Here is a 26,630-nt window from a genome sequence, read left to right as displayed (position 1 = left end):
GTTGCTATGAGCTAGGCAGACGCCACAGCCCTCACTCTAGTCTGGGCAACAAAGCGCAACTCTGCCTCATAAATAAATAAATAAGTAAATAAATAAACAAACAAATATTATCAATGTACCTAATTTTCATAATTGTTTTCTACAGAAGAATGTTTAGATACTGTCATAAATCCTTTTACAAAACCATAAATTACATTATAGTTATATATTTTTATCTTCAAGGCTGTGGTCAAAATTTCTGTACATAAGTGATTTCAATGGAGAATAAATATTTTTATGTAAGTTATACATAAATATTCAGTAGGTGATATGAAAAGAAATGTAATCAAAGCTTTGGCCAGAAATGGGTGTTTTTTGTTTCTCATTTTAGCTTCACTTGACTTTTAGGATAATAATGTAAATGAAAAAATAAGCTCTATTTAGGGATATGTATATGGAAAACCAATTACTAGAGTGTCAGTAATAAATTCTGCACAGTTTTTTAAGCACATGTGCTATATATGAGTATTTCATGTTTATAGTGATTTTATTGAATCAGAGCAAGACTATAGGTTTATAATAACTTCCATTTAATTGGGCCCTACTCTGTGTAAGGTATCACAGTAAGTATTCAGCAACTATTATTACTAATTCTTACCATAGCTCTTCAGGTAGTTATTATCCCCATTTTACAGGTGAGGAAGAAGATGAAATTCTGTACTTCATGCACTACATATTAAAGCAAGAAAGTAAGGACTTTTCTGATTTATTAGAACATTTCAATGAACTAAAATACTTCATTCACTTAGTATCTTGATATTTGAAGTTTTCCTTTTAAAGCACAAAATGCATTTTCAGTGTTTATGATCAAGTTAGAAATCACTATGAAATCAATGTGTAACTAATCAGTAGTGTGTCCTAATTTAATTGGCAGCATATTTAATGGAGTGTAAAATAATGTTGCCTTTTGCAAACAGTGGCATTTTAGATTCAATAAACTACCATAGACTTTTTGTAATAATACAAGCTACCATTTACTTAGCATCTGCTAGATTCAGATATTGTGTTGATATTATTTATAAATGTTATCTCAGTTGGTCCTTAAAATAGCCTACAGGTCTATACAATGTGTCTTTTGTTATCTCTCCAGCCTCATCTCCTACTACTGTCCTTGCTGTGCTTAAGCCACATTACCCTCCTAGCCAGTTCTCAGATATTCTAAGTATATTGCCACTTGAGGGTTTTTGCAGTGATTGTTATTTTTTCCTAGAATGTTTATTACTTCTCCTTTCAAGTCTTTATTCAAAGTCACAGTTCTTAAGGAAGCCTATCCTCACCACTGCAGTTAAAATTGCAACCCTTCTCCATCATTCCCAGTCCCTCTTATCTCTGCTGTATAATTTTTACTGATACCTCCTAACACAGTATATATTTATTTATTTATTAATCTGTTGGCTGCCTCTTCTCTTGACTAGAATGTGAGCTCCACAAGGGCAAGAAATTTTGTCTCTTTTGCTCACTCATAGATCTCTAATACCTAAGATTCCTGGCACATGTTAAGCTTTACATAAAAATAAATATTTGTTGAATTATATCGAACATTTATAATGGCACTGTGAAATATGGGTTTTAATTTTCATTTTGCAGATATGTAAATTATGACTTGGAGCAGTTAAATAATTTATTCAAAATCACTCATAGAAGTGACAGACCTGCAATTTCACTCAAGTTTTGACTTTCAATTTAGTACACTGTTTTATGCTGCTTATATTAAGTAAATAATATAGTAAAAGGTGTTAAGTGCTATGGAAAAAAATCTTTACCTTTTTTCCCCTACATTTTATTTTAAAATTCTTTTAGATTGATAAAAAGTTGCAGAAAATACTATACAGAGAACCTGTATAACTTTTCACAGCTTCCCCTAATGTTAACATCTTTCATATTGTATAGCACAGTTATTCAAACCTAAGAAACTAACATACAGTACTTTAACAACCTGCTTCTTTTTTTCCTTTGTTAATCTGCCCAGCCCTTGCTATTAATAAGTATGATATCCTTGGTTTCTGGAAAGCAGTTTGGCTGGGTGTTTGGCTATAATTTTACTTCAGTGACTTTGATATATTATCTCTTTTATAATTTTATATTCATCAAGATTATTATCAAGTATATAAATAATAGTTGCATAAGCTAGATGAATATATTTCTGCAATTTTTCTTTTTTAGGTACCAGATCATCAGTCAATAAAGTTAAGTAATCTAGGTGAGAATAAACACTATGAAGTTGCAAAGAAATGTGTTGAAGATTTGGCTCTCTATTTAAAACCACTAAGTGGAGGTAAAGGTAAGTTCATAAAACACATTTTTACTTGTGAGTAGGACTTGGGGATACATTTACTTTGAAAGAGTTGATATGGATATCATATTAAATAAGTTTTAGAACATGAATTTACTTGAGAGATATCTTAAAAAATGTATCAAGAGCATTATTTTGTATTATTTTCTGAAAATAACTAATATTGTTATTAATTTAAGTATTCATCAGACCCACTGCATATTGAGATTTATATACAATATTTGAATTCATTGATTAAACTAATAGTACTATAGCAAAATATTGTTTTGATAAGTTCTATTAAGACAATTTCATATATTCATTCCTTAAATTTTATCCAGCACTTAACAGTGGTTAAGGTCACTCTCTTTCATAGAGTTCACAGTCTATCGGAGGAGGTAGATGTACAAGTGTAATAAATTATTTTAAGTACTATGACAAAAGTAGAATATTATTTTGTTTACCATTGCATACCCCATGACTAGCACTTGATAGGTATAATAAATAATTTTTTTTTTTTTTTTTAATTTTTTTTTTTTTTTTTTTTTTTTGAGACAGAGTTTCGCTTTGTTGTCCAGGCTAGAGTGAGTGCCGTGGCGTCAGCCTAGCTCACAGCAACCTCAAACTCCTGGGCTCAAGCGATCCTCCTGCCTCAGCCTCCCGAGTAGCTGGGACTACAGGCATGTGCCACCATGCCCGGCTAATTTTTTTTTTATATATATATCAGTTGGCCAATTAATTTCTTTCTATTTTTTTTTTTTTTTTTTTTTTTTTGAGACAGAGTCTCGCTTTGTTGCCCAGGCTAGAGTGAGTGCCGTGGCGTCAGCCTAGCTCACAGCAACCTCAAACTCCTGGGCTCGAGTGATCCTTCTGCCTCAGCCTCCCGGGTAGCTGGGACTACAGGCATGCGCCACCATGCCCGGCTAATTTTATATATATATATCAGTTGGCCAATTAATTTCTTTCTATTTATAGTAGAGACGGGGTCTCGCTCTTGCTCAGGCTGGTTTCGAACTCCTGACCTTGAGCAATCCGCCCGCCTCTGCCTCCCAAGAGCTAGGATTACAGGCGTGAGCCACAGCGCCCGGCCAATTTCTTTCTATTTATAGTAGAGACGGGGTCTCACTCTTGCTCAGGCTGGTTTTGAACTCCTGACCTTGAGCAATCCGCCCGCCTCGGCCTCCCAAGAGCTAGGATTACAGGCGTGAGCCACAGCGCCCGGCCATAAATAATTTTTGAATGAATGAATCAGTTAAGTATTTTGTTTCTGCTTTATGTTTTGCACTGTTGGTATTTTGGACATAGTGATTTTCTAGAGAAACATATCTTGTCCACCACATACATTCATTCATTCATTTGTTGAACAGATATCTAAGAAACATGGACTAAGTGCCAGACACTATTCTGGTGCTTGAGATATATTATTAAGCTAATCAATCAGATACCTGCCTTCATGGTAGTTATGTTTTAGAAAAGGGAAAAACTATAATAAGCTATAAGTTTAATAAAAAAGCAAATCATATAATGTATTGTAAGTGATGATTGTTGTGAAAAGAAAACAGTACAGTTAATGAGATTAGAGATGTCAGGTTGAGAGAAGAACAGATTGCAATTTTTTTTAAAGTGTTAGGTGAAGGCCTCATTAAGAATGTGGCTTTTAAATTTGAAATGAGGTGAAAGAAATGAGATAATTAACCATGTAGATTCTGGGAAAAGAGTGTTTCAGGCAGAGGGAATATCCAATGTGAAGTACTGAAGACATGCTTAGTGTCTTTAAAGAAAGCAAGAAGAGACTGTGCTGGAGAGCAGTATGAGATACAATGAGATGAAATGGTGAGGCCATGTGATATACAGACTTATAGGCCATTTAAAGACTTGAGCATTAACTCTGAGTGAAATTGGGAAGGTTTTGAACAGAGGAGTGACATGATCTAATATTAAAAGGATTATTCTGGCTGCTCTGTTGAGAATTTGGTATGAAAAGACAAGGGTAGAAACAGGGGGATTGGTTAAGAAGCTGCTGGGACAATGTTAGTAGCAGTGAGGTGGTGAGAAGTGATCATTCTGGATATGTTTTGAAGGTACAGCCAAAAATATTTCCTAAATTAATGGATGTAGGGTATAAGAAAAAGCATAAAGTTACATGTGAATCTGGGTTTTTTTTGGCCTGAGCACCTGGAAAGAGGGGTTGCCACCAACTTAGGGAATACTGCAAGTAGATCAGGTTTAGGTAGGAAAATCTAGCTCAATTTGGTCATGATAAGTTTGAGATGTCTGATATTCACTTGGGTGCTATTGAGTCACCAGTGAATATATGAGTTTTGTGTTAAGGAATGAGGTCTAGCTGTCCACAGCCATACCACCCTGAACACTCCCAATCTTGTCTGATCTCAGAAGCTAAGCAGGGTCAGGTCTGGTTAGTACTTGGTTGGGAGGAAATGAGGTCTGGAAACTGTAACTTTGGGGAATCACTGGCATATAGATGATATTTAAAACAAGGAGACTGGAGGAGATTACCTAAATAGTGAGTGTAGATAAAGAATAGAAAAAGACTGGGTTCTGAGGCCCTCTTAACATTAAGAGATCAGGAGAAGATGAAATTAATAGAGAAGACTAAAAGAATAGAAGGAAGGAAGAAAACCAACAAAAAAACCAAAGAAAGTATTCAAAGGAGTAAATAATAATCATCTATGGTCTAGCTCTCTGGGAGGCTGAGGCAGGTGGCTCGTTTGAGCTCAGGAGTTCGAAACCAACCTGAGCAAGAGCGAGACCCTATTTCTAAATAGAAAGAAATTAATTGGCCAATTAATATATATAGAAAAAATTAGCCAGGCATGGTGGCGCATGCCTGTAGTCCCAGCTACTCGGAAGGCTGAGGCAGAAGGATTGCTTGAGCCCAGGAGTTTGAGGTTGCTGTGAGCTAGGCTGACGCCCCAGCACTCACTCTAGCCTGGGCAAAGTGAGACTCTGTCTCAAAAAAAAAGAAAAGAAAAAAAAAAAAGAAAAAAAAATCATCTATGGTGAGGGTTGTTGGAAGGTCAAATAAAAAAAGGAACTGAGAAGTGTCCATTGATTTAGCACAGTAGAGGTAATTTTTGTCTTGACAAGAGCTGTTTTGTTCAAATGATAGAGGGAAGTACTTGATTGGAGTAGGTTTTAGAGATTGTGAATTATGCAAATAGCATAACAGTTGTAGTTATTGCTTAGTGGTTAATGCAGTCGACTAGGCAATAGTATAGACAGCTCTGCAGGATTTGCTACAAATGGGAGGAAAGAAATGGAACAGAGCTGGTAGGGGAAGATAGATCAATGAAAATATTTATTTATTTATTTTTAAGATGAACAGAATAACAGCATTCTTGTTCTTATTATATACTGATGGAAATGATCAAGTAGAGAGGGAAAAATTGATAATATGGGAGGAGAGAATTGTGGGAGCAGTGTCCTGGAGTGAGTACAAAGGAGTAGGATCTAAGAGCTTACCATGAAGCACTGTTCTAAATGTCTCATGTACAATAAAAAAATAGGGTCATTATTAATCATTACTTTTAGGTTAAACTTTTCATTCAATCCTCTTTAAATTTACCTTTAATTGTTTTAGTAAAGGTGGAGAACAGACTAAATAAATCCAAGATATACTGTCTTTGGACATATACAACCCAGAGAATAGGGTACCTTAATAAAATCTGAATTAACCAAAAAGTAGACTCCAAATTACTAAAGAATAATAATGAACAGAATATATTCATTGTTAAAAAATAAAAGCACCTTACAAGGGACTCATTAGGACTTATAGCTTAATAGTTAAATATAAATAATGAAAATTGACTTGTCCTTTTATTGAAAAAAATTTTAATTTTCTTTGTTTCCCTTTTCCTAAAGGTGTAGCTAGTTTGAACCAGAGTGCACTGAGTCGTCCAATGCAAAGGAAACTGGTGACACTTGTAAACTGTCAACTGGTGGAGCAAGAAGGTCGTGTAAGAGCCATGCGAGCAGCCCGTTCACTTGGAGAAAGAACTGTAACAGAACTGATACTGCAGCACCAGAACCCTCAGCAATTGTCTGCCAATCTATGGGCTGCTGTCAGGGCTCGAGGATGCCAGTTTCTAGGGCCAGGTAAGACACTTCACTATCTTACTTTCTTATTGGCTATCAGGGCTTGAGGATGCCAATTTCTGGAGCAAGGTAAGATTCCTGAGTTGCAACCCATCTTTATTTATACATATAAATCTTGACAGAGTTAATGATAAGTTGTTTTTTGTTAATCGTAATCTATGTGATAGTGCTTTGGTGTTTTAGAACAAATTTCTCATTTTCAAGTGTTGTCAACATCGGTGACATAGCCACAATTTTACACATTAGAAAACTAAGTTAAAAAGAGGCCTAAAATTATACAAGTAATAGGTAAAAGAAAGATAAGTCTTTTCTTTGTTTTTGATCTTAAAAAAAGTAAGAAACTCTTGATTGTTCTTAAAATTTGTTAAAAAATTAAAAACATTAAAGGTAATTAGTGCTATCTGTGTTGTGTTTTCAAAAATCTTTCCCTATATCAAGGTTATAAAGTACTGCCCTGTGTTTTCTTTTAAAAGTGTTATTGTTTTAATTTTCTGATTTACAACTACATTTAAATAAGTGACATTGGGACAACTGGATGGACATGTAGAAAAAGACAAAATTAGATGCATTTCTTATGCCCCATAGCTACATAAATTACAAGCAAGTCAGAAATACTTAAGATTAAAAAATAAATTATACAAGTAATAAAAACATATAAAAAGTGAATTCGTTTATATCCTCTGAAGATGGAATGTTTTTCTAGCTTTGCCTCAATATACAGAAACATTAAGGGAAAAAATGTGATATTTGACTGTGTAATTTTCTGTTTATTTTGTATTGCAAAAAAATTATAAGCAAAGTAAAAAGACAAATGGGAGAAATATTTATAAATTATATAACAAACGTACAGAGAGCTAACATAACAAATACATGAGGTGCTTTTGAAAATTCAGAAGAAAAAGACCTACCCAATAGAAAAATTGACAAAAGATATAAATAGGCAATTGATAGTAAGAAGTAATGAAAATGGCCTCAGACATAGAAAAAGATACTCATTCTTTCTCAAATTAAGATTGGCTAGGTGCAGTAGCTCACGCCTGTAATCCCAGCACTTTGGGAGGCTGAGCCTGGAGGACTGCTAAAGGCCAGGAGTTCAGGACCAACCTAAGCAAGAATGAGAACCCCATCTCTACAAAACATAAAAAGATTACCCAGCTATGCTGGGTCATGCCTGTAGTCCCAGCTACTTGGGAGGCTGAGGCAAGAGTAAGTCTGTCGTTGGAGGTTGCAGTGAACTATGATTGTACCACTACACTTCAGCCTGGGCAACAGAGCGAGACCCTATCTCTTAAAAAAAAATACATATATGTATATATATATATACACACATATATGTATATACACACACATACATTAAAATTATACTGAATTATCATTTCTCACCTGTCAGTTTTGCAGAATCCTGAAGTTCAACATTATATTCTGTTGGCGGGCTGTGCAGAAATAGGTATTTGCATCCAGTAATGATGGGAATGCAAAGTGGTACAAACTTTTTTAAAGAGAAGAATTTGGTAGTGTCTACCAAAATCACCTCTGCATTTACTCTTTGGCCCAGCAATCCCAAGAATCTGTCCCAGAGATATAGCAAAAAGTACAGAATGCATAAAACTATAAAGGACTATTTGTGAAAACCAACATCTGGAAGAAACCTCAATGTCTACAAATATGATACTGGTGTAATGAATTATGGTATATCCTTCCAGTGGAGTACTATGCAATTGTCAAAAGAAATGAAGAGGTATATATTCTGCTAGGGTATAATCTCCAGGTATATTAAAAAAAGTTTTTAAAGGTGCATAATAAACTTTCTAAAATAAACAATGGCAGGAAAGATAAAATACTAGTAACATTATGTAGAGGAGGGAGAAATCAAAGGAAAGCAGACTGAAGCTCACTAACTATATCTTGTGTCGTACTTTGGAGCCATGTAAATATTTATTTTTATTTTTTGAGACAGTGTGTCATTCTGTTGCCAGGGCTAGATTGCCGTGGCATCAACCTAGCTCATAGCAACCTCAAACTCCTGGGCTCAAGCGATCCTTCTCCCTCAGCCTCCTGAGTAGCTAGGACTACAGGCATGTACCACCATGCCCGGCTAATTTTTTTAATATATTTTTAGTTGTCCAATTAATTTGTTTCTATTTTTAGTAGCGATGGGGTCTCGCTCTTGCTCAGGCTGGTTTCAAACTCCTTGAGTGATCTGCCCACCTCAGCCTCCCAGAGTACTAGGATTACAGGCATGAGCCACCACACCTGGCCCATGTAAATGTTTTTTTTTTTTTTTTTTTTTTTTGAGACAGAGTCTCGCTTTGTTGTCCAGGCTAGAGTGAGTGCCGTGGCGTCAGCCTAGCTCACAGCAACCTCAAACTCCTGGGCTCAAGCGATCCTCCTGCCTCAGCCTCCCGAGTAGCTGGGACTACAGGCATGTGCCACCATGCCCGGCTAATTTTTTTTTTTATGTATATCAGTTGGCCAATTAGTTTCTTTCTATTTATAGTAGAGACGGGTCTCGCTCTTGCTCAGGCTGGTTTTGAACTCCTGACCTTGAGCAATCCGCCCGCCTCGGCCTCCCAAGAGCTAGGATTACAGGTGTGAGCCACAGCGCCCGGCCCCATGTAAATGTTTTTAACAAAAGTTTTTAAAATTTAAAAAAAATGATTAAAACAAATTAATATCCAAAAATAAAGCTAAAACATAAGTTGTTAGCCTATCCATACAGGAATGAATTATATCAGGTGACTGCATGTATTTTGACTTTTATATCTCTACAGTGATAGATAGTGAATCCTAAGTAGTCATATTGTTCATAATTCTACTAGTATTGTTATTCTGAAACTCTTTTTTAAAAATTTTATTATTTTTTAATTTCATTTCAATATTTTTTTTCTTTTTTTAACCGCAGATGTGGTAGAAATCTGAAACTCTTAAACAGAGACACAGTAGGATAAAGCAAGTAATTATGTTAATGTCATCAGAAACCAATGTCTTCAGTATTTAAAAGAAGATACAAGTATAAAATCAAAGAATTTAAGTAAAAACTCTTGAGTCTTAAATGTACATTGACAATATTAGCACAGACTTGTTTTTCTCTTTCTAAGAAAATTCCAGTTTCCTAAGTCCACTGAAATCAGCTTAGAAGCAATAAATACCCATAGCACCCAGATTATGGGCTTTAATAAATACCATTTTCCACTAAAAGAAGACAGGGCTCTTTGGATAAATCCTTTTCTCCAGTTCTAGTGTAAGAAAGTAGAAGATGAGCCTGTGAAATCTTGTGCTAGAAAGCAAAAAAAGCTATCAAAGAATACTGGAATTTTGTCAAAAGTACATAGAATTGAACTGGAAGGAGCTCCCACTGGACATAAGTGGGGCAATTTAAACATCATCAAAATGAATGATGACTACAATGGATTGGAATGCAAAATATATAAAAATATATGAGTTCATAGTGATAGTGCAGAAAATATTGGTTATTTTTGGCAATTGCTTGAGCACCAACACATTGTTTTGAAAATTCAATAAAGGTTAGAAAATAATCAAGTGGTTTTTTTCTGCCTTTCTTATACAGAGTATTTCAGGGATAGTTCTGTGTTGAAAGAAGTTTCCTCTTTTAGCAGAATTCCAAATAATGCTGTTAAAATCATTAGATGAAAGATTACTGGGGAAATCTGTAATGGATGGATAAGGCCTGAACCCACTGATCACTCTTAACATTACTAAAAGTGAAACAACTAGGCCTTATGCTGTGTATCTCCTGATACGGAATACACAGAATAAGTAAGTATGCTTGGCAACCAACAAACCTAATTCTGACTCTAAACAAGGCTCTAGTTTACATGAATTAAAGGGGCTAGAGGAACATATTTTAAAATGCTAGAAGCACAGAATTAGCCAACTCTAGAATGTGGGAAACTCTATAGAAAAATGATTGTTTCTTCAAATTAATGGATTTTCTTTTAAATAGGGTGGACAGTGATGGGGAAATGGTATAGTTCTTTTTTTTTTAAGCCTAAAGACATATCAGCCAAAAACAGGGTACAGGGTGTGAACTTTATTTAAATACTTAAACCAACTATAAGAAGTCATTTTTGAGACAATGGGGGAAAATTAACATGGACTGGGTATTAGATCACATTAGGATATTGGCCTGGTGCGGTGGGTGGGTCACGCCTGTAATACCAGTGTTTTGGAAGGCTGAGGCTGGAGAGTTGCTTGAGGCCAGTTCAAGAACAACCTGGGCAATATAGCAAGTCCCTGACTCTGCAAAAAATTTAATAAATTAGCTAGGCATGGTGGTACATGCCTGTGGTCCCAGCTATTGGAGAGAATGATGCAGGAGGATCTCTTGAGCCAAGGAGTTTAGAGCTGCAGTGAGCTATGATCACACCACTGCACTCCAGTCGGGGCAACAGAGTGAAATTAAAATTCTGTCTCAAAAAAAAAAAGAAAGAAAGAAAAAATATATTACTTTTGGTAGGTGTGATAATTTTTTTAAAAAAGCCTTACCTATTAGAAATACATACTGAAGTATTAATGCTTAAAGGTGAAATAATATACTTTCTGGGACTTCAATATACCCCAGCCTAAACAAACTAGAAAAGTAAGAAGTAGATGAAACCTGACTGGCAACAGGTGTGTCATGGGTGTATGTTATCTCTGTTTTTGTGTGTATTTAAAATTTTCCATAATACAAAGTTAAATGTAAAAATACTTTTATAATCCACAGTTGTGTATAATTTAAGAATATTATCTATTGATATTTTCTCATGTTTACTTACCTTAACCAAAGACTAGATATCAAATCTCCTTTGTTCTACAACTCAATTCAAAGACAACCCAATTTAAAAATATGCAAGGAACTTGAATAGACATTTCTCAGAAGAAGAGACACAGATGACCAACAAGCACATGAAAGGATGCTGAATGCCTGTAGTTGTTAGAGAAATACAAAGCAAAACTGCAGTGAGACACCAGTTCACACTCACTCGGTTAGCCATAATTTTTTTTTTTTTTTTTTTGAGACAGAGTCTCGCTTTGTTGTCCAGGCTAGAGTGAGTGCCGTGGCGTCAGCCTAGCTCACAGCAACCTCAAACTCCTGGGCTCAAGCAATCCTTCTGCCTCAGCCTCCCGAGTAGCTGGGACTACAGGCATGAGCTACCATGCCCGGCTAATTTTTTTATATATATATATCAGTTGGCCAATTAGTTTCTTTCTATTTATAGTAGAGACGGGGTCTCGCTCTTGCTCAGGCTGGTTTTGAACTCCTGACCTTGAGCAATCCGCCCGCCTCTGCCTCCCAAGAGCTAGGATTACAGGCGTGAGCCACCGCGCCCGGCGGTTAGCCATAATTTTTAAAAATGGAAAATAACAAATGTTGATGAGAATGTAGAGAATGTGGGCCTATAAAATAGTGTACTGCTGTGGAAAACAATTTGACAGTTCTTCAAAAAGTTAAACAGAATTATTATATGACTCAACATTTTCATTCCTAGGTAGATACCCAAAAGAATATAAAACAGGTATTCAAAAGTAATATTTACACATGAATGTTTATAATAACAGCATTATTCATAATAGTAAAAATTTGGAAATCAACTGATAAACAAAATGTGGTATATCCATAGTTAAACTATTATTCAGCCATAAAAAGGAATGAAGTACTAATACATTCTGCATGCAGATGAACTTGGAAAATACTATGTTAAATGAAAGAAACCAGACAACAGACTATTGGTTGCCAGGCGGCTATGGATATTGAGTGCGAGGAATGACTGCTTAATGGCTATTGGGTTTTGTTTGGTGTTGACAAAAATGTCTTAGAACCAGATAGAGTTGATGGTTGTAGAACACTGTGAATATACTAAATGTCTCTCAGTTGTACACTTTAAAAGGGTCAATTGAATTTTTTGTAAAAAAAATCCTATAGTTCTAGCTCCAGTGATGCTGCTAACTAGGTTGGTTCCCTGGTGTAGTCACTTAACCTCTCTGGGCCTCAATAGCCTAACTTAGCTAGAGAAAGGGATTTTGAATCTAGATGATCTCTCAGCTCTTCATTTCCATTGTTTTGACTAATAACCAGGTGTTTTTAACTTTTACTTTTGAAATAATTTCAAATTTACCGAAAAGTTGCAAGAAAAATGCAGAGAATTCCCTGAATACTCTTTAAACAGATTTCTGATATTTTGCCATATTTGTTAATTATGCTTTCTTTCTCTCTCTGCTCCTTTAACCTTAATACTTCAGTGTGTTTCCTAAAAATAAGGATATTCTCTTATATAACAATAGTACATTAATCAAAGTTTTAAAATTTAACGTTTATACAATACAGTACTACGATCTGTAGTTCATACTCCAATTTTGTCAATTGTTCCAAAAATATCTTATATGGCATTTATTTACTTTGAGTATAAGGTCTAGTACAAGAAGATTACTTATTGTATTTATTTATCATGTCTTCTTTTAATCTTCTCTAATCTGAAACCATTTTTTAGCCTCTCTTTGTCTTCCATGACATTGATAATTTTTAAAGAATAGTCTGTTTATTTTATAGAACTTACTTTAAGTTTATCTGATGTTCCCTCATAATTACATTTAGTTTATAATATATCCCTGGCTGTAAAACAACATAAATGAAATTAATACCTTCTTTGGGTATTGCATTCAGAGGCTAATATCATTTAAAAATTATATACAAAATAGTTCTAATAGGCAAAGTAACATTCTCATGCATAAAATTACTATTTATTGTACACCTACTGTGTGTCCTTTGCATGTTATTGTCAGAGTAGTTCTGTGTATTTTATGAATGCCCTTTTTTACCTTACCATTAGCGTTATGTAGTTTACCATTAAATACCTACAGAAGATATTTTATTTAAGTTCTGTTGACTTGTATTCTAATTGCTTATTTAGTAGAAGGTATATTTTCTTTTGCTTGAATACTTTTTAAATAAACTATATTCATGTATGTGTGATATCCTCTTTTTGTGCTAATTACAGATTGTGGGTAATGGACTACCATAAATTAATACCCAAAGATGCCTATAACAGAATCTTGCAGACAACATGCAGACATAATCTACAAGGTTCCTCATTTATCATGAACTCATGTTCTGTTAATACTTCTAGCTATGCAAGAAGAGGCCTTGAAGCTGGTGTTGCTGGCACTAGAAGATGGTTCTGCCCTCTCAAGGAAAGTTCTGGTACTTTTTGTTGTGCAAAGACTAGAACCAAGATTTCCTCAGGCGTCAAAAACAAGTATTGGTCATGTTGTGCAACTACTGTATCGAGCTTCTTGTTTTAAGGTAAGCAGTGAGCAACTGTCTAAAAATAAGATGCCTATATGTGAGACAGAAGCTTCCTTGAATTCGTATTATCCGGTCTAGAAAGCCCAGAAATGCAGAATGCTTATGAGAGTTGAGAGGAAACTTTTTCTTCCCTACTGCATTGATTGCATCTGTTATACCACCTATAGATAGTGCCCATTTTACTACTTTTTGGCAGAATAAGAGTGTATATATGAAAGTGTCAGTAATAGAATAGAACATAAGAAAATAGTTTGGTAAACTTGATTCTTATCAAATAAAAGTATGAAAGTGGATAATAAAAGTTAACTACAGAAGCCTAATTCATTTACATTTATCATCTTAAAAGGGAGTCAGGAACTACATTGAAAACTTCATAGGAGTAGGTAAACTTTGTAAGCCATTATTTTTGTTATCTCATTCTCCATAGTGATTAAAGCCTTTAATCTGAAAAATGGCCTATATTTTTATCTTAGAGACAACAACAAAGTAGAACATTGAGGAGATTGCCCCACTCTGCATTTAGGTGTTGTTTTTTGTTTGGAAAGGGCAGAGAAGAACCCCAATGTATTTTAAAATGTAGTTTTGTTGTCTAATAGGCCAGTGGGTGGTGACAGGTACTGAAAGCAGGCTGAGTCCTTGAAGTTTCTGTATGTTACAAGAGTGTAGGTTGCTGATTGGGTCTTAAGAAAGGCCCAAAGACTTGGAAATAGAAAATCCCATTACTTTCTATGAAAGTAAAATATCAAAATTTGAAAGCAAAGATTATTTAGATTATTTTGCTGGGTATATAGCCCCAAGAATGAAAATAGTACAGACAGAAAAATGTTTTCTTGGCAGACAGTTGGTTTGCAGTAACAGATAATTGATGATGGAAATGTGTTCAAATGAATTCATTTAACTCTGCTAATGGTTTGAACACTATCTGCCTCATATTCAATAGTGCTTGATCCATGTCCTTAGGGCAACAATTGAAATGAATATCTGATTCCTCAAACATTATGGTTTTAGCTAAGCAGATGAATTACAGAGATCATTTGTCCCCCTGAAGTAATAGACTAGGTTCTCATACTCGGTATCACCAATGTAGTAGGTTTTTTGTTTTTTTTTACTGATTGGTGATTTATGATTGCCATACAGCTATAGCTGCTACTAATATCTGATATTTGAATGACACTAGTTTAGAAAGTAATTTCAATTTTATGCTCTCATTTTATCCTCACTGCCTCATAGTTTAAAATGTTAAAGCATAGTGTTTGGATAAATAAAAGGGTATCATGCCAACATAACTGCCAAAAGGCCTTACTCAGGTGGCATTTGCTTTTAATAAACTGATAATTGTCCGAGGTCTTTTCCTCATCTTTATAGGCTGGGACCTCAATTGTATGGATGCATAAAGTATATTTTTTCCTCAGGATCAGAATTGCCCTAACCAAAGTCATCTGTAACAGGTCATCAGTTTTATTAATTTGTAAAGAGAAATGCAATTCTTAAATGCCTTGTATTCTCATGTTGGTGGATATTTTCCTGTAAAAGAGTATCAAACCTTTGCTTGCTGAGCATGGACTCAGAACAGGGGTTCATCATTCTAATATTTAGTGCAGTAGTTCTCAACTAAAGTTACACATCAGAATTGCATGTGAAGCTTTTAAAAGTATACATTCCTAGGCTCTATCCCCAGGGATCCTGTTTGAGTATATCTGAAATGTGACTTGAGCATTCACATATACTTTTTAATTATATGGTCTTCCAGGGATTATGATTTCAGTAGGCCTGAGATTGTGTTTTCAAAGCTTCACAGATGATTTTGCTGCATGCTATTAGCACCAGACTTGTTTACCACCTATGTCCTTCTTCACTACTCAAACAGATAGATAGATGCTTATGCTGCCTGTGTCACTCTGTGTCCTATGTGGTTCTTTGGGTTTGTTTTCATGTATAGGTTGAATATGCCTCCTTTTGTTTCCTCAGTTTTCCTTTAAGTAGGGTATAGTGGAATATAGATTTTTGTGACTTTTAAGTTATACTTTACTTGCTATTTTTTTATTCTTTTGAGGCAGGGTCTTGCTATGTTGCCCAGACTGATCTTGAACTCCTGGGATCAAGTGATCCTCCCGCCTCAGATTCTCAAGTAGCCGGGACTACAAGCATGTGCCACTGTGCCCAAGTTCTCTACTCTTTCTTAAATCATACCTAAGATTATGTTAATTAAAATTGTCCATGTCCCAAACTCCTCTGTAATGTATTTGTAGATTACTGAAGAGAATTAATTGTGACCTATTCACTTTCAGATGGTAACTTGATTTCCCCATCTTCATAATCTTGGGGGCATATTACTGTTGTCTGATGTGCCAACAACAGCAATAAAAACAACCAGTGAAATGGTCTGGGGATATTTTCTTTTACCAATGAGGAAACTAGGTTTTGAATAGTTAGAGTGACTTGTCCAATCTAAATTTCAGAACCTGTACTAGTATTATATAGTCTTCCAGTGTTATGAATGACTTGTCCAATTTAAGTTTCAGAGCCTTTTACATATTCTGAGTCCTAACCAAGTTTCAGTTACCACTGTAGTCCTTAGCCAATTTTAGTGGTTCAGGAATAAAAGTGTATTATTTATTTTTGAAACCATGTAGCTATATGCCTGCATGTTTGGATTATTAAACCACTTTACTAGGATATGTGAAACTCTGTAACTTTTAAATGTATGGGGTTTCTTTTTTATCACTTAAGTAGAGATTGAAGCTATATAAATACTCTAACGTCTGTGGTGGCAGAAAATTTCTTAATCAACATATGGTAGTGCTGATATATGCCTACCCATTGACTGGATTTCTTATCTCTTTATCTATGCTGTACTGCTACCAAAGTGATGTTTTTTAAAACACAAATCTGATCATGTCATTCCTCTGCTTAAAAGTCTTCAGTGGCTTCACATTCCCTTCAGGATAGTATCCAAATTTTTTACCATAGTATATAAGGCCCTCTATGATTTTTCCCTGGCCTATATTTTAGCCTTTAACTCTATGTGCTCTGTTCTTTCATGTTTCTATTTCTACCACTTGCTTCTCTTTTTAGAATTCTATTCTTCACCCTTCTTTGCCTGGGGAACTCTTGTTTATTCTTTAAGACTCAGTTCATGTAGCTTTCAGCTGGGAGAATCCTTTTCTGAAATCCCTTTCTCATCCTTACCAGTCAGATTTAATTGCCTTTCCTATAAGATACCATAGAGTCTTATAATAGCACTTTTACTGTAATTTTCTGTTTACATGTCTCTTTCCTAACAGCTGTTGAACCCATTGAAGACAAGGACTATGTATTTAGTTATATAAATTCTGTTTTGTTCCTAAAAGGATTTGTGGTGAGGGCATTGTCTTACTACCTTATTCTTGTGGTATCTGATATGTAGAAGGTGTCGTCCTGCCCCCCAAAGAATAAATGAATTGGTTAAGGGGAAGAAGAGCAAACCAGTTCTAATGAATTTTTTTTTTTTCTTTTCATTTTTCAGGTTACCAAAAGGGATGAAGACTCTTCCCTGATGCAGCTAAAGGAAGAATTTCGGAGTTATGAGGCATTACGCAGAGAACATGATGCCCAAATTGTTCATATTGCTATGGAAGCAGGACTCCGTATTTCACCTGAGCAATGGTCTTCACTTTTATATGGTGACTTGGCTCATAAGTCACACATGCAGTCTATCATTGATAAGGTTTGTGAAATTAGAGATGCTAATTTTATAACTCTGCTATTACTTTGAAGAATATTAGGATATTCTAAAGAAACTAGAAACAGTTGGAGATTCCTGTGTTTTTAAATATCAGACTCTTATAAATTATCTTTTATTCTTTTTATTATTTTGATTTTCAACATAAACTAAAGGATGCAATAAGGAAGCAAATACAGGGTATTAGCATAAAAGCAACTAGGCTTACAAAGTCTCCAGCTTGTCTGTGTTCTAGCCCCAGAGAGCTAACATAGTTTGTAAATAAGTTTTCTAAGTGTCTAATGATGAATTTCATAGGGCAGATTCTGAGGTGAAAATGTAATTCATCATTGATACCGCTACTATGGAATCTGAAGACACTTGAAAACCTAGTAAATGTGTTAACTAATTGAAAGCATTTGATTATACATGTGCCATAAAAACCATTCATTCTCTTTTCTGTTTGTTAGCTGCAGTCTCCAGAATCATTTGCAAAGAGTGTCCAGGAATTGACAATTGTTTTGCAAAGAACAGGTGACCCAGCTAACTTAAATAGACTGAGGCCTCATTTAGAGCTTCTTGCAAACATAGACCCTAATCCAGGTATGCAGAAATATGCTCAATTGCTTATACTTTTTTCTACCTTTGAGGTAAGTAACACAAGAGAATTACTGCTAACATTCTTAACCCCTTTCCCCATCCTCTTGGTGGCTTATTTTAGATGCTGTTTCACCAACTTGGGAGCAGCTAGAAAATGCAATGGTAGCTGTTAAAACAGTGGTTCATGGCCTTGTGGACTTCATACAAAATTATAGTAGAAAAGGCCATGAGACACCTCAGGTAAGTACATTTATTACACTTCTGATTGCTGTTATCTCTAGTACAGTTTCATCCTGAATATCTTAAGCTGTTTAGTTGAGCTTCTTATGTGACTCTAGTCTCATAAGTTTTTATTGTCTCTGTTCTTTTGGGAAAAGCTCAGTTTTTAATGTATCTAATAAGCATTTCATAACATAGCAAGAGTTCTGAGGGTGTCTGGAATATGGTGAGTTTACTTCATTATAAAATGTTGAGTCCTTCCAAATATTTTGTCTAATTCATTTCTACTGTGGGAAATTGTGACTTTTTTCTCTATTGCTGTCACCCAAATGAATTTTTGTTTGTAAATGTACGGAATTTCAATTTTCAAGATATTTTCAATGTACTTTAGAAGTTAAGATATTAATATAATCCTTTATTTTATAATAATAACTTCCATTTATTAGTTACTATAGACCAGTCCCTATGTGCAGTATTTTTACATATATTATTTCTAGTCATCACAGACATTTGCAAGGTAATTGCTGGTCCTAAGCTGAAATTTAAAGAGGTTAAATAACATATCTAAGGTTATGCTGTCAGTAAATGACAGAGCTAGGATCCAACCTACTCCAAAGTCTGAGATCTTTCTATATTCTTCTATCCTTATTCTATTAGAGGACATTATAATTTCAAATATTAACTGGAAGATGAATGCTTTTATCTTATTAGGGTCATAAAAATATGAATAACATCTTAGATTTTAATGCAAATTATAGCAGTCATAATGAGTTTTTAATATTCTGCATCATTGTTTGTGTGAACTTGAATAGCTTAAGCCTAAGAATAGAGTTGTACCCTCAAGTTGACAGTTAGACAAATGAATTAGTAATTTTTCATTTTCAGGGAAAATTGTATTTTACCTTTCCTGGGAAAGTGAGTAGACAAAGCTTATGACTTTTTTTTTTTTAAATGTTTTTTATAATTGTTTGTTTGATTTTGGTATCAGACTTTTTGAGGCAGCAATAAATTGATGAGAAAATCTTTTTGTGGGCATTCTGTTGACTAACAAATAAATGGGCATAACATTTGAACTGGTTTCAGATAATCTTCAGAAGGATTCTCTAAAATGCCAACTCAGGGTTATGCTGCATAACTCACAACAGGAAACAATGGAATGGTAGTTGTTTCAGCACAAGAATTACTTGTCTAATGTGAAAAAGAATTAAAGGTATAATCATAAAGTTCTGAAGTCCCAAGAGTGAATAACAACTAGAATCTTCACATTTCCACACATTGAATGTTTTACTTTTTGTAGCCTCAGCCAAACAGCAAGTACAAAACTAGCATGTGCCGAGATCTGCGACAGCAAGGAGGATGTCCACGAGGAACAAATTGTACATTTGCCCATTCTCAGGAAGAGCTTGAAAAGTAAGTTTTGAGAATCCTTTTCATATGGATTTAATTTTTGGTTATTACAGGAGTGTCATATACAGTCCTAAAGTTTGTGATGAGTTTCAAAATTGGAAGTAAGTTCACGTCGTAGAGTTCTTTAAATTGCAAAATAATCTTTTCTTTTGAAACCATAAGAAGATTAATCTAGGTGCAAGATTAACATGATAAGTGAGTTAGAACCTTATTCAAGGGTCATATTTTGAGACATTTTATAGCTAGAACCCATGTTTCTGCTCAGCACCTGTGCAGAATGAAAATACTCCTATATTCAGTCTTATTTGCTCAGGTTCATTTAAATATCACTGTAGAGTTTCAGGCAAAATAGTAACTGGAAAAAAAGACTTTTGGTCTTTTTTTAAATTAATTTTTTTTAAAAAATAGATCCTGGGTCTTACTTTGTTTCCCAGGGCTGTCTTGAACTCCTGGGCTTAAGTGATCTTCCTGTCTTGGTCTCCCGATGTGTTGGGATTATAGGCATGAGCCACCATGCCTGATTGCTTTTGGTGTTTTTGACATTCTTTTTTCTGTGTCATATTTTGTCTTTCTCTTCTCCTGTGGGTAATCCCTTTTTCTGTATCCATTTACCCCAGACATAAAAGATGTATTATAATATGTATTATCCAAGTTTTGTTTTGTTTTTGAACCAAAACTTTCATTATCAAGACTTCACCAAAAATTCATACCAGCCTTTCTACTGAATAACTGACCTGTGTATCAACTCTTGCTGGGCATCTTAAACTCAAACTGAGCTGATTTTCTCCTCCCATACCTCCTTTTTGACCTTCCATTCTACTCTCCCCTTGTACTCTGTTTAGCCATCCAGCCAGTTATATATGCTATGTTATAGGAATCTTCTTTGTCAGCTGTCCTTCCTTTAGCTTTTCCTGTGTATTCAGTACTCATGTTCTGGCAATTCAGCTTCCTATCTATTTCACAACTCTCTCTTCTTTTTTCCATCCTTCTAGTCCAAGCTGTCATCCCTTTTTCTTGATCCACAGTTGCCTCCTAACTAGTTGTCTTACATCTCCTGTTGCCCACCCCTTCTCCCATTATTTCTTACAAAACAGAGAGAAGTCTTTTAAAAGCACAGATCTACTTATGTCACTCCTCTGTACCTAAGCATTTGATAGTTTCTCATTGCCTTGTAGATAAAGATATAAAATCTGTGTGGTGGCCTGTAAGACCCTGTGTCTAACCTGTTTCTGCCTTCCTAATGTCATCTCACAACACTCTCTAATTATACTCTATACTTAAAGCCACACTGAACTTCATTCAATTCCAGGAATGTACCATGCTCCTTCCCATTCAGGTCTTTTACATAATGCTGTTCCTTCTAGCCTTGCCTTTGAGACCTTTCCTTTGTACAGCTCATCCTTCACTTTTCCAGAGAAATCCCCTCCCAACACTTCAAACTAGCCAGCTTCTTCTTTTGTCACACTTATCACAATTATAATTAATTAAGGGTCTGTTTTAGAAGTTGCCTAACTTTTCTGTAAAGTCCAGATAGTAAATATTTTAGGCTTTGTGGATTATGCAATCTCTGTTACAGCCACTCATTTCTGCCACTGTAGCAAAAAAGCAGCCATAGACAAATGTGTAAAATGGGCATGGCTGTAAACTTTATTTACAGAAACAATTTATAAAATCTATGGACCCTGATCTGTTTATTAAATGTTTGTTTACCTTAAGTGTAAGCTCTGTGGACTATATCTGTCTTGTTTGTTGTTAATCCCCTTTTCCTTGGTGGCTGGCACTGGGCCCTGCACATAATGAACCCTACAGCAGCAATAGTGTGATAGAAGATATATGTGTGTGCAGCAAAAAGAGTAGAAACATGCTTTTCTTCTCAATTTTTTCATCTGCTTGAAGAGCCTAGAGAGGCTACAGGAGTCCTAAGAAAAAAAGATGGTGTTTATACCCAGTATAATGCTACATCAAGATAAATTTTGAGACTCTACGAGGTATATTCAGCTTGTCCATACCTGAAATAGAGCTTTTTTAGAGGACCTTGCTCAGGAGCAATTAGACTAAAATCAGAGAAGAAACTGGTTTCGTTGCCATTCCACACTCAACTGGTACCCTAGCTGAAAAATCCTCTCCCTTATGTCTTAAAGCTGGCTTCTTATCTGTAGTACTACCTACTGCAGAACTTTATTGTAGTAGCAAAGAAATAGAAATAACAATAGCCGAATTAATTAATTACATTTTGTGCCTGGTACCATTTCAGTGTTTCACATGTTAACTCAATGTATCCATTTTACTGCTTCAGTGACTTTTTTTTTTTTGATAGAATCTCGCACTCTTGCCCAGGATAAAGTACAATGACATCATCATAGTTCACTGCAGCCTCAAACTCCTGGGCTCAAGCCATCCTCCCACCTCAGCCTCTTGAGTAGCTGGGATCACAGACACACCACACCACTCCTATTTTTTGTTAATATTTTTTGTAGAGACAGGGTCTCACTTTCTTGTACAGGCTGGTCTCAAACTGCAGGCCTCAAGCAGTCCTCCCACCTTGGCCTTCAGTGGCCTTTTACCTAGTATCTCCCTATGTCTCAACCTGTCTTTTCCATTTCCACTTAGATTTTTTTTCCAAAATATGTGTCTAAGTATGTCTATCTTCTTTAAAATCTTAATTAGTTCCTCAGTACATCTTAAAGGTACATTCTGTTAATCACTGTGTAAGTTTTTTTTTTTTTTGGAGACTGGGTCTTGCTCTGTTGCCTGGACTAAAGTTGGTGTCATCATAGCTCACTGCAACCTCAAACTCCTGGGCTCAAGCAGTCCTCCTGCCTCAGCCTCCCACGTAATTAGGACTACTGGCATGTACTACCGCACCTGGCTAATTTTTCTATATTTTGTAGAGATGGCATCTCATATTTCTCAGGCTGGTCTGAATCTCCGGGCCTCCCAAAGTGCCAGGATTACAGGCATGAGCCATTGCACTGCCATGTATAAGTTTCTTGTACTTTTCCCTTGCATATGTTGTTTACTCCATATCATGTTTTTTTCTCTCTTCTCTATCTGGGGGGTATTTCTAATCATACGCAGGTATTGTCTTCCTTCTGTGGACTTCCCTGACTTCCTAAGGCACTCTTACTTGCTTCCTTCACTGTGTTGCCATTGTAGTTTTACACGGTAATTATAACTGGTGGTTACAAGATTATAGTATCACAATTGCTTTTTTACATGTGCATTTTTACTGGACTGCATTTATCCCATGGATTATTCACCTCTGTATTTCCTGCACCTAGAAAATACCTGATAATGTAAACTCAATATGTTTGTGTTGAAAAAACAAATACTCTTTAGTTTTTGTTTCTTATTTCCAACCAGCTTTACACTCTCTATTGCTTTTAAAACAAACAAATGGGTAATGCAAGGGATTAGAGAAGTAGATGATGTCACTGTCCTCTTGGTTTAAAAAACACACGTTGCTATCTCACTCTGAGCTTTTAAGGATAGGCCCTCAGTTCACGTAACACACCAGAAACTCAGCAATTGTTTGTTCAACTTAAATAAATTAATTTTACCCATGTTTGCTTTCTCTGCTATACACCCCCAACCATTTAAAATGTACATGCCCAACAGTCTCTACTCAGCATAAATATTTATTTATTACATATAAATATAGAATGAATAATATATGCAGAATAAATATTATGTAAATATTTATATGGGTATATTTTAGAACTAGGATGTTGGGATGACATTCCTAAGAATTGCTACATTCTGGGGAGTGTCAAAAGCCTGGGATCAACCAGCTCAACAAATATTTATAAAAGATTATTATGTGCTTAGGTACTTCCCAAGATGCTTCTCATGGAGCAAGAGGAACAGTAAACATGTAAATAAGCAAATTCACTGGTTTGGTGGGCCATGGCAAGAAATTTGGATTTTATTCTGGTTGTAACAGGAAGCCATTGTAGGGGTTTTTTTTTTTTAGTTTTTTTGTTTGTTTGTTTGTTTGTTTTTTGTGAGACAGACTCTTACTCTGTTTCCCGGGCTAGAGTGCCTTAGCATCAGCCTAGCTCACAGCAACCTCAAACTCCTGGGCTCAAGCAATCCTTCTACCTCAGCTTCCCAAGTAGCTGGGACTACAGGCATGCACCACCATGCCCGGCTAAAGTTTTTCTACATATTTTTAGTTGGCCAATTAATTTCTTTCTATTTTTTAGTAGAGAACGGGGTCTTGCTCTTGCTCAGGCTGGTTTTGAACTCCTGACCATGAGCGAGCCATCCGCCTCGGCCTCCCAAAGTGCTAGGATTATAGGCGTGAGCCACTGCGCCTGGCCCATTGTAGGGTTTTATGCATATTGAACGATGATATTTTAATTTTATGAGGCATGTCAGAAGGCCAGTTAAATGGCCACAGTGGTCCAGGTGCAAGATTGGTAGCTTGGTCCTAGGACTATAGCAATCGAAATGATGAAAGATAGTCATTTTTAGAACATATTTTGGAAGTAAAGCAGACAAGATGAACAGGTTGAATGTGGACCATAAAGAAAAGAAAGGAATTAAGGATGACTCCAAGGTTTGGAGGCTGCATAACTGAGTGATGTCTATTACTGAGATGGGAAATGCTTTGGGACAGAAAATCAGTTCTCTTGGCCACATGAAATATACTCCACATTCATGCAACAAATATTAATTGGATACCTAATATGCAGGAAGCACTGTATTATTTGCTAAATATAGAGAGGTGCATAGAAAGGTAAAACCCTTGTCTCATGGCACTTACATTGCAGTAGAGACAGACGTAAAGCAAATAAATAGAAAGGAAAACAATATATGGTAGTGATTGGTGCTATATAAAAAAAAATAAAGTAATGAGAAAGAATGATTGGGGAAGGGGAGGTCTTTTAGATAGCATAGTCCAGGCAAGGCTTTCAGATGATGTAACATTTAAGCAGATACCTGAATGAAGTGAAGGTATGCACAAGAGAAAAGGAGATAATTACATGAGTGAAGTTTTTAAGGAAGGCACATAGGCTTGTGAAGTGGGGCACAGGTGGAGAGATTGGCCTTAGTTAGGAACAGGAACTCTTTGTCCCTCCTCTTAGGAGGATTGTGTGGTTACAGATGTAGGAAGGTTAGCGGAATTAGTGGTGGAAAGTAATTCTCTGGTTTCATTTCTTTTCTCTGTTAAGAGGGAGTATCATCAGATGTGGAGAGGCTGTGAGAGTGGAGGGGGAAAGGATGTTAGCCAGTGGGAAAATGAATGTGATTAAGAAGTGTATTAATGAATTGCTTGGCCATTGTTCTAAAGGTAATCTAGACAGCATGGTTGCATAGTTTTTCTCTAGCTACCTTTAGTTGCTTGGGAGCAGGCACAAATAAATGCGGAATTGGATTGTGGTTTTACCAAATGAGTTCTACAAGAGGTTGTGGGCCAAGGGAGTTAAAGGGAGGGATTAATGGTAGATAGTGAATTGCAGGATGGGGAAGAAGGGAGTGAATACTTGAGCGACCTCATGGATGATTTAAAAAGAATTGAGAAAGCCAGGTACAATGGTGTATGCACCTGTAGTACCAGTTCCTTGGGAGGCTGAGGCTCACCAATTGCTTGAGCCCAGGAGTTTGAGTCCAGCCTGGGCAAAATAGCAAGAACCCATCTCTTTAAAAAAAAAAAAAAAAAGAAAGAAAGAAAAAAGAAAAAGAGGTAATTGGCTTTTTCAAGTGCGAGGTCCATATTCTAAGTCCAAGCCTTTAGCTGCCCAGATACTAGGAGTCCAATGTGTATCCCTACTTGCCACTTTACCTCACTTGGTTAAGGTTTTACTTCTCCTGACTCCTGTCTTTTGAGAAGCTCACAGTCAAAACTTTATTTTTTGCTTGCTAGAGCAACCTTAAGGATATTTGAGATTTGTTCTTTGAGAAAGGAAAACAGGGAGCAGCTGGACATTTCGAATAAGAATTTCAAAGAAAAGAATGAGTAGATTTCATAGAGCAAATTGAGGAAAGTACGAGGATCTTTGGGCCCTTTCGTGCCACCAAATTGCCTTCATAAAATATAGGTCTGTAAAGATACACACCTATTATTTACCTATAATAATTAAAAATAAAAATTTTTTTTAAAAATACAGGTCCACTCATGCCCCTCCTTCTTAAAGAAGTAATCAGTGGCTCCATTGTCCACAAGATGCCATGGGTATAAACTGGCCATCAGCTTTTTTTTTTGTTTTTTTTAAACTTTATGTTCTATTACTCCACTTTCAGCCAGTTTGATCTGGGAGTACTTGTCTTTTATTGAGCTTCACCTTCCTCTGTTAGTGTGTGTATGTGTGAAAAGGAGAACAAGAGAAGGATTGAATGATGAAGCTGTTTTGTAGATACTGGAAAATTAAAAGGGAAACTATAGTAAACTGGGTATTGTTTATGACCCCAAATGTATGTAATCTTCTTTCTGTTCATGTAACTTAATTTTTCACCACTTTAAAATACTGGAGGTAATGTTTACAAGGAAGGACTACATTATAATGAAATTTTTGATATACAAGTACAAACAAATTGTCTTAAATGGAGTCCCAAGATCAAATTGCTTTATATATTAGAGTATTATATCTGATGATAACCATAAATAAAAGTCAAAACTTAGTATGAGAAAAGTCTTTAATTCAAATGCACTTTAGGCATAAGCTAATCTGAAAAATATAATACAAAATTTCTATATTTTGTGTGTAATGTTTAAGTTTTGGTTTTCTTAATTTTTAAAAACACATATGTAATGCTTTAACAGTTCGGTAACAACAGAGAATGCTTCAACTCTTGCGTACCTTTTCTCTTCATTCTGTGTTCCCAACTAAATTTGGTGCTGGTTCCTGTCATTTTAACATAGTGTACTTTATAATCCAGTTATATAAAATTATCAAATGATCCCTTCCCACTCTCTCAAAAGGATTTTTTGAATATGTGTGTATTTTGCTTGGTATATTATATCCTTA

General features: G+C 35.6%; 1 protein-coding gene and 1 non-coding gene across 5 annotated transcripts in view; both read left to right on the top strand.

Annotated features, from left to right (window-relative positions):
- RC3H2 (ring finger and CCCH-type domains 2) overlaps positions 1-26,630 on the top strand; it is a 52,098-nt gene that overhangs the window by 7,674 nt on the left and 17,794 nt on the right. For 3 of the 4 annotated variants that reach the window (XM_012771811.3, XM_012771812.2, XM_012771813.2), the window contains exons 3-9: positions 2,203-2,320; positions 6,194-6,427; positions 13,555-13,730; positions 17,239-17,439; positions 17,904-18,036; positions 18,155-18,273; positions 19,550-19,662. In XM_012771811.3, the coding sequence (XP_012627265.1) occupies positions 2,203-2,320; positions 6,194-6,427; positions 13,555-13,730; positions 17,239-17,439; positions 17,904-18,036; positions 18,155-18,273; positions 19,550-19,662 (1,094 nt within the window). Of the gene's footprint in view, positions 1-37; positions 729-2,202; positions 2,321-6,193; positions 6,428-13,554; positions 13,731-17,238; positions 17,440-17,903; positions 18,037-18,154; positions 18,274-19,549; positions 19,663-26,630 lie in introns of those variants that run through there. The other variant, XM_020289467.2, reaches the window with a different exon arrangement.
- Positions 17,714-17,824, top strand: LOC142874741 (small nucleolar RNA SNORD90). Its single transcript, XR_012922375.1, has one exon. It is a non-coding gene; the product is annotated as a small nucleolar RNA SNORD90 (small nucleolar RNA).

Source organism: Microcebus murinus, chromosome 12 (assembly GCF_040939455.1).
Source record: "Microcebus murinus isolate Inina chromosome 12, M.murinus_Inina_mat1.0, whole genome shotgun sequence".
In the NCBI taxonomy this organism is placed as follows: domain Eukaryota; kingdom Metazoa; phylum Chordata; class Mammalia; order Primates; family Cheirogaleidae; genus Microcebus; species Microcebus murinus.
This window is presented reverse-complemented; position numbering and strand designations above follow the sequence as displayed.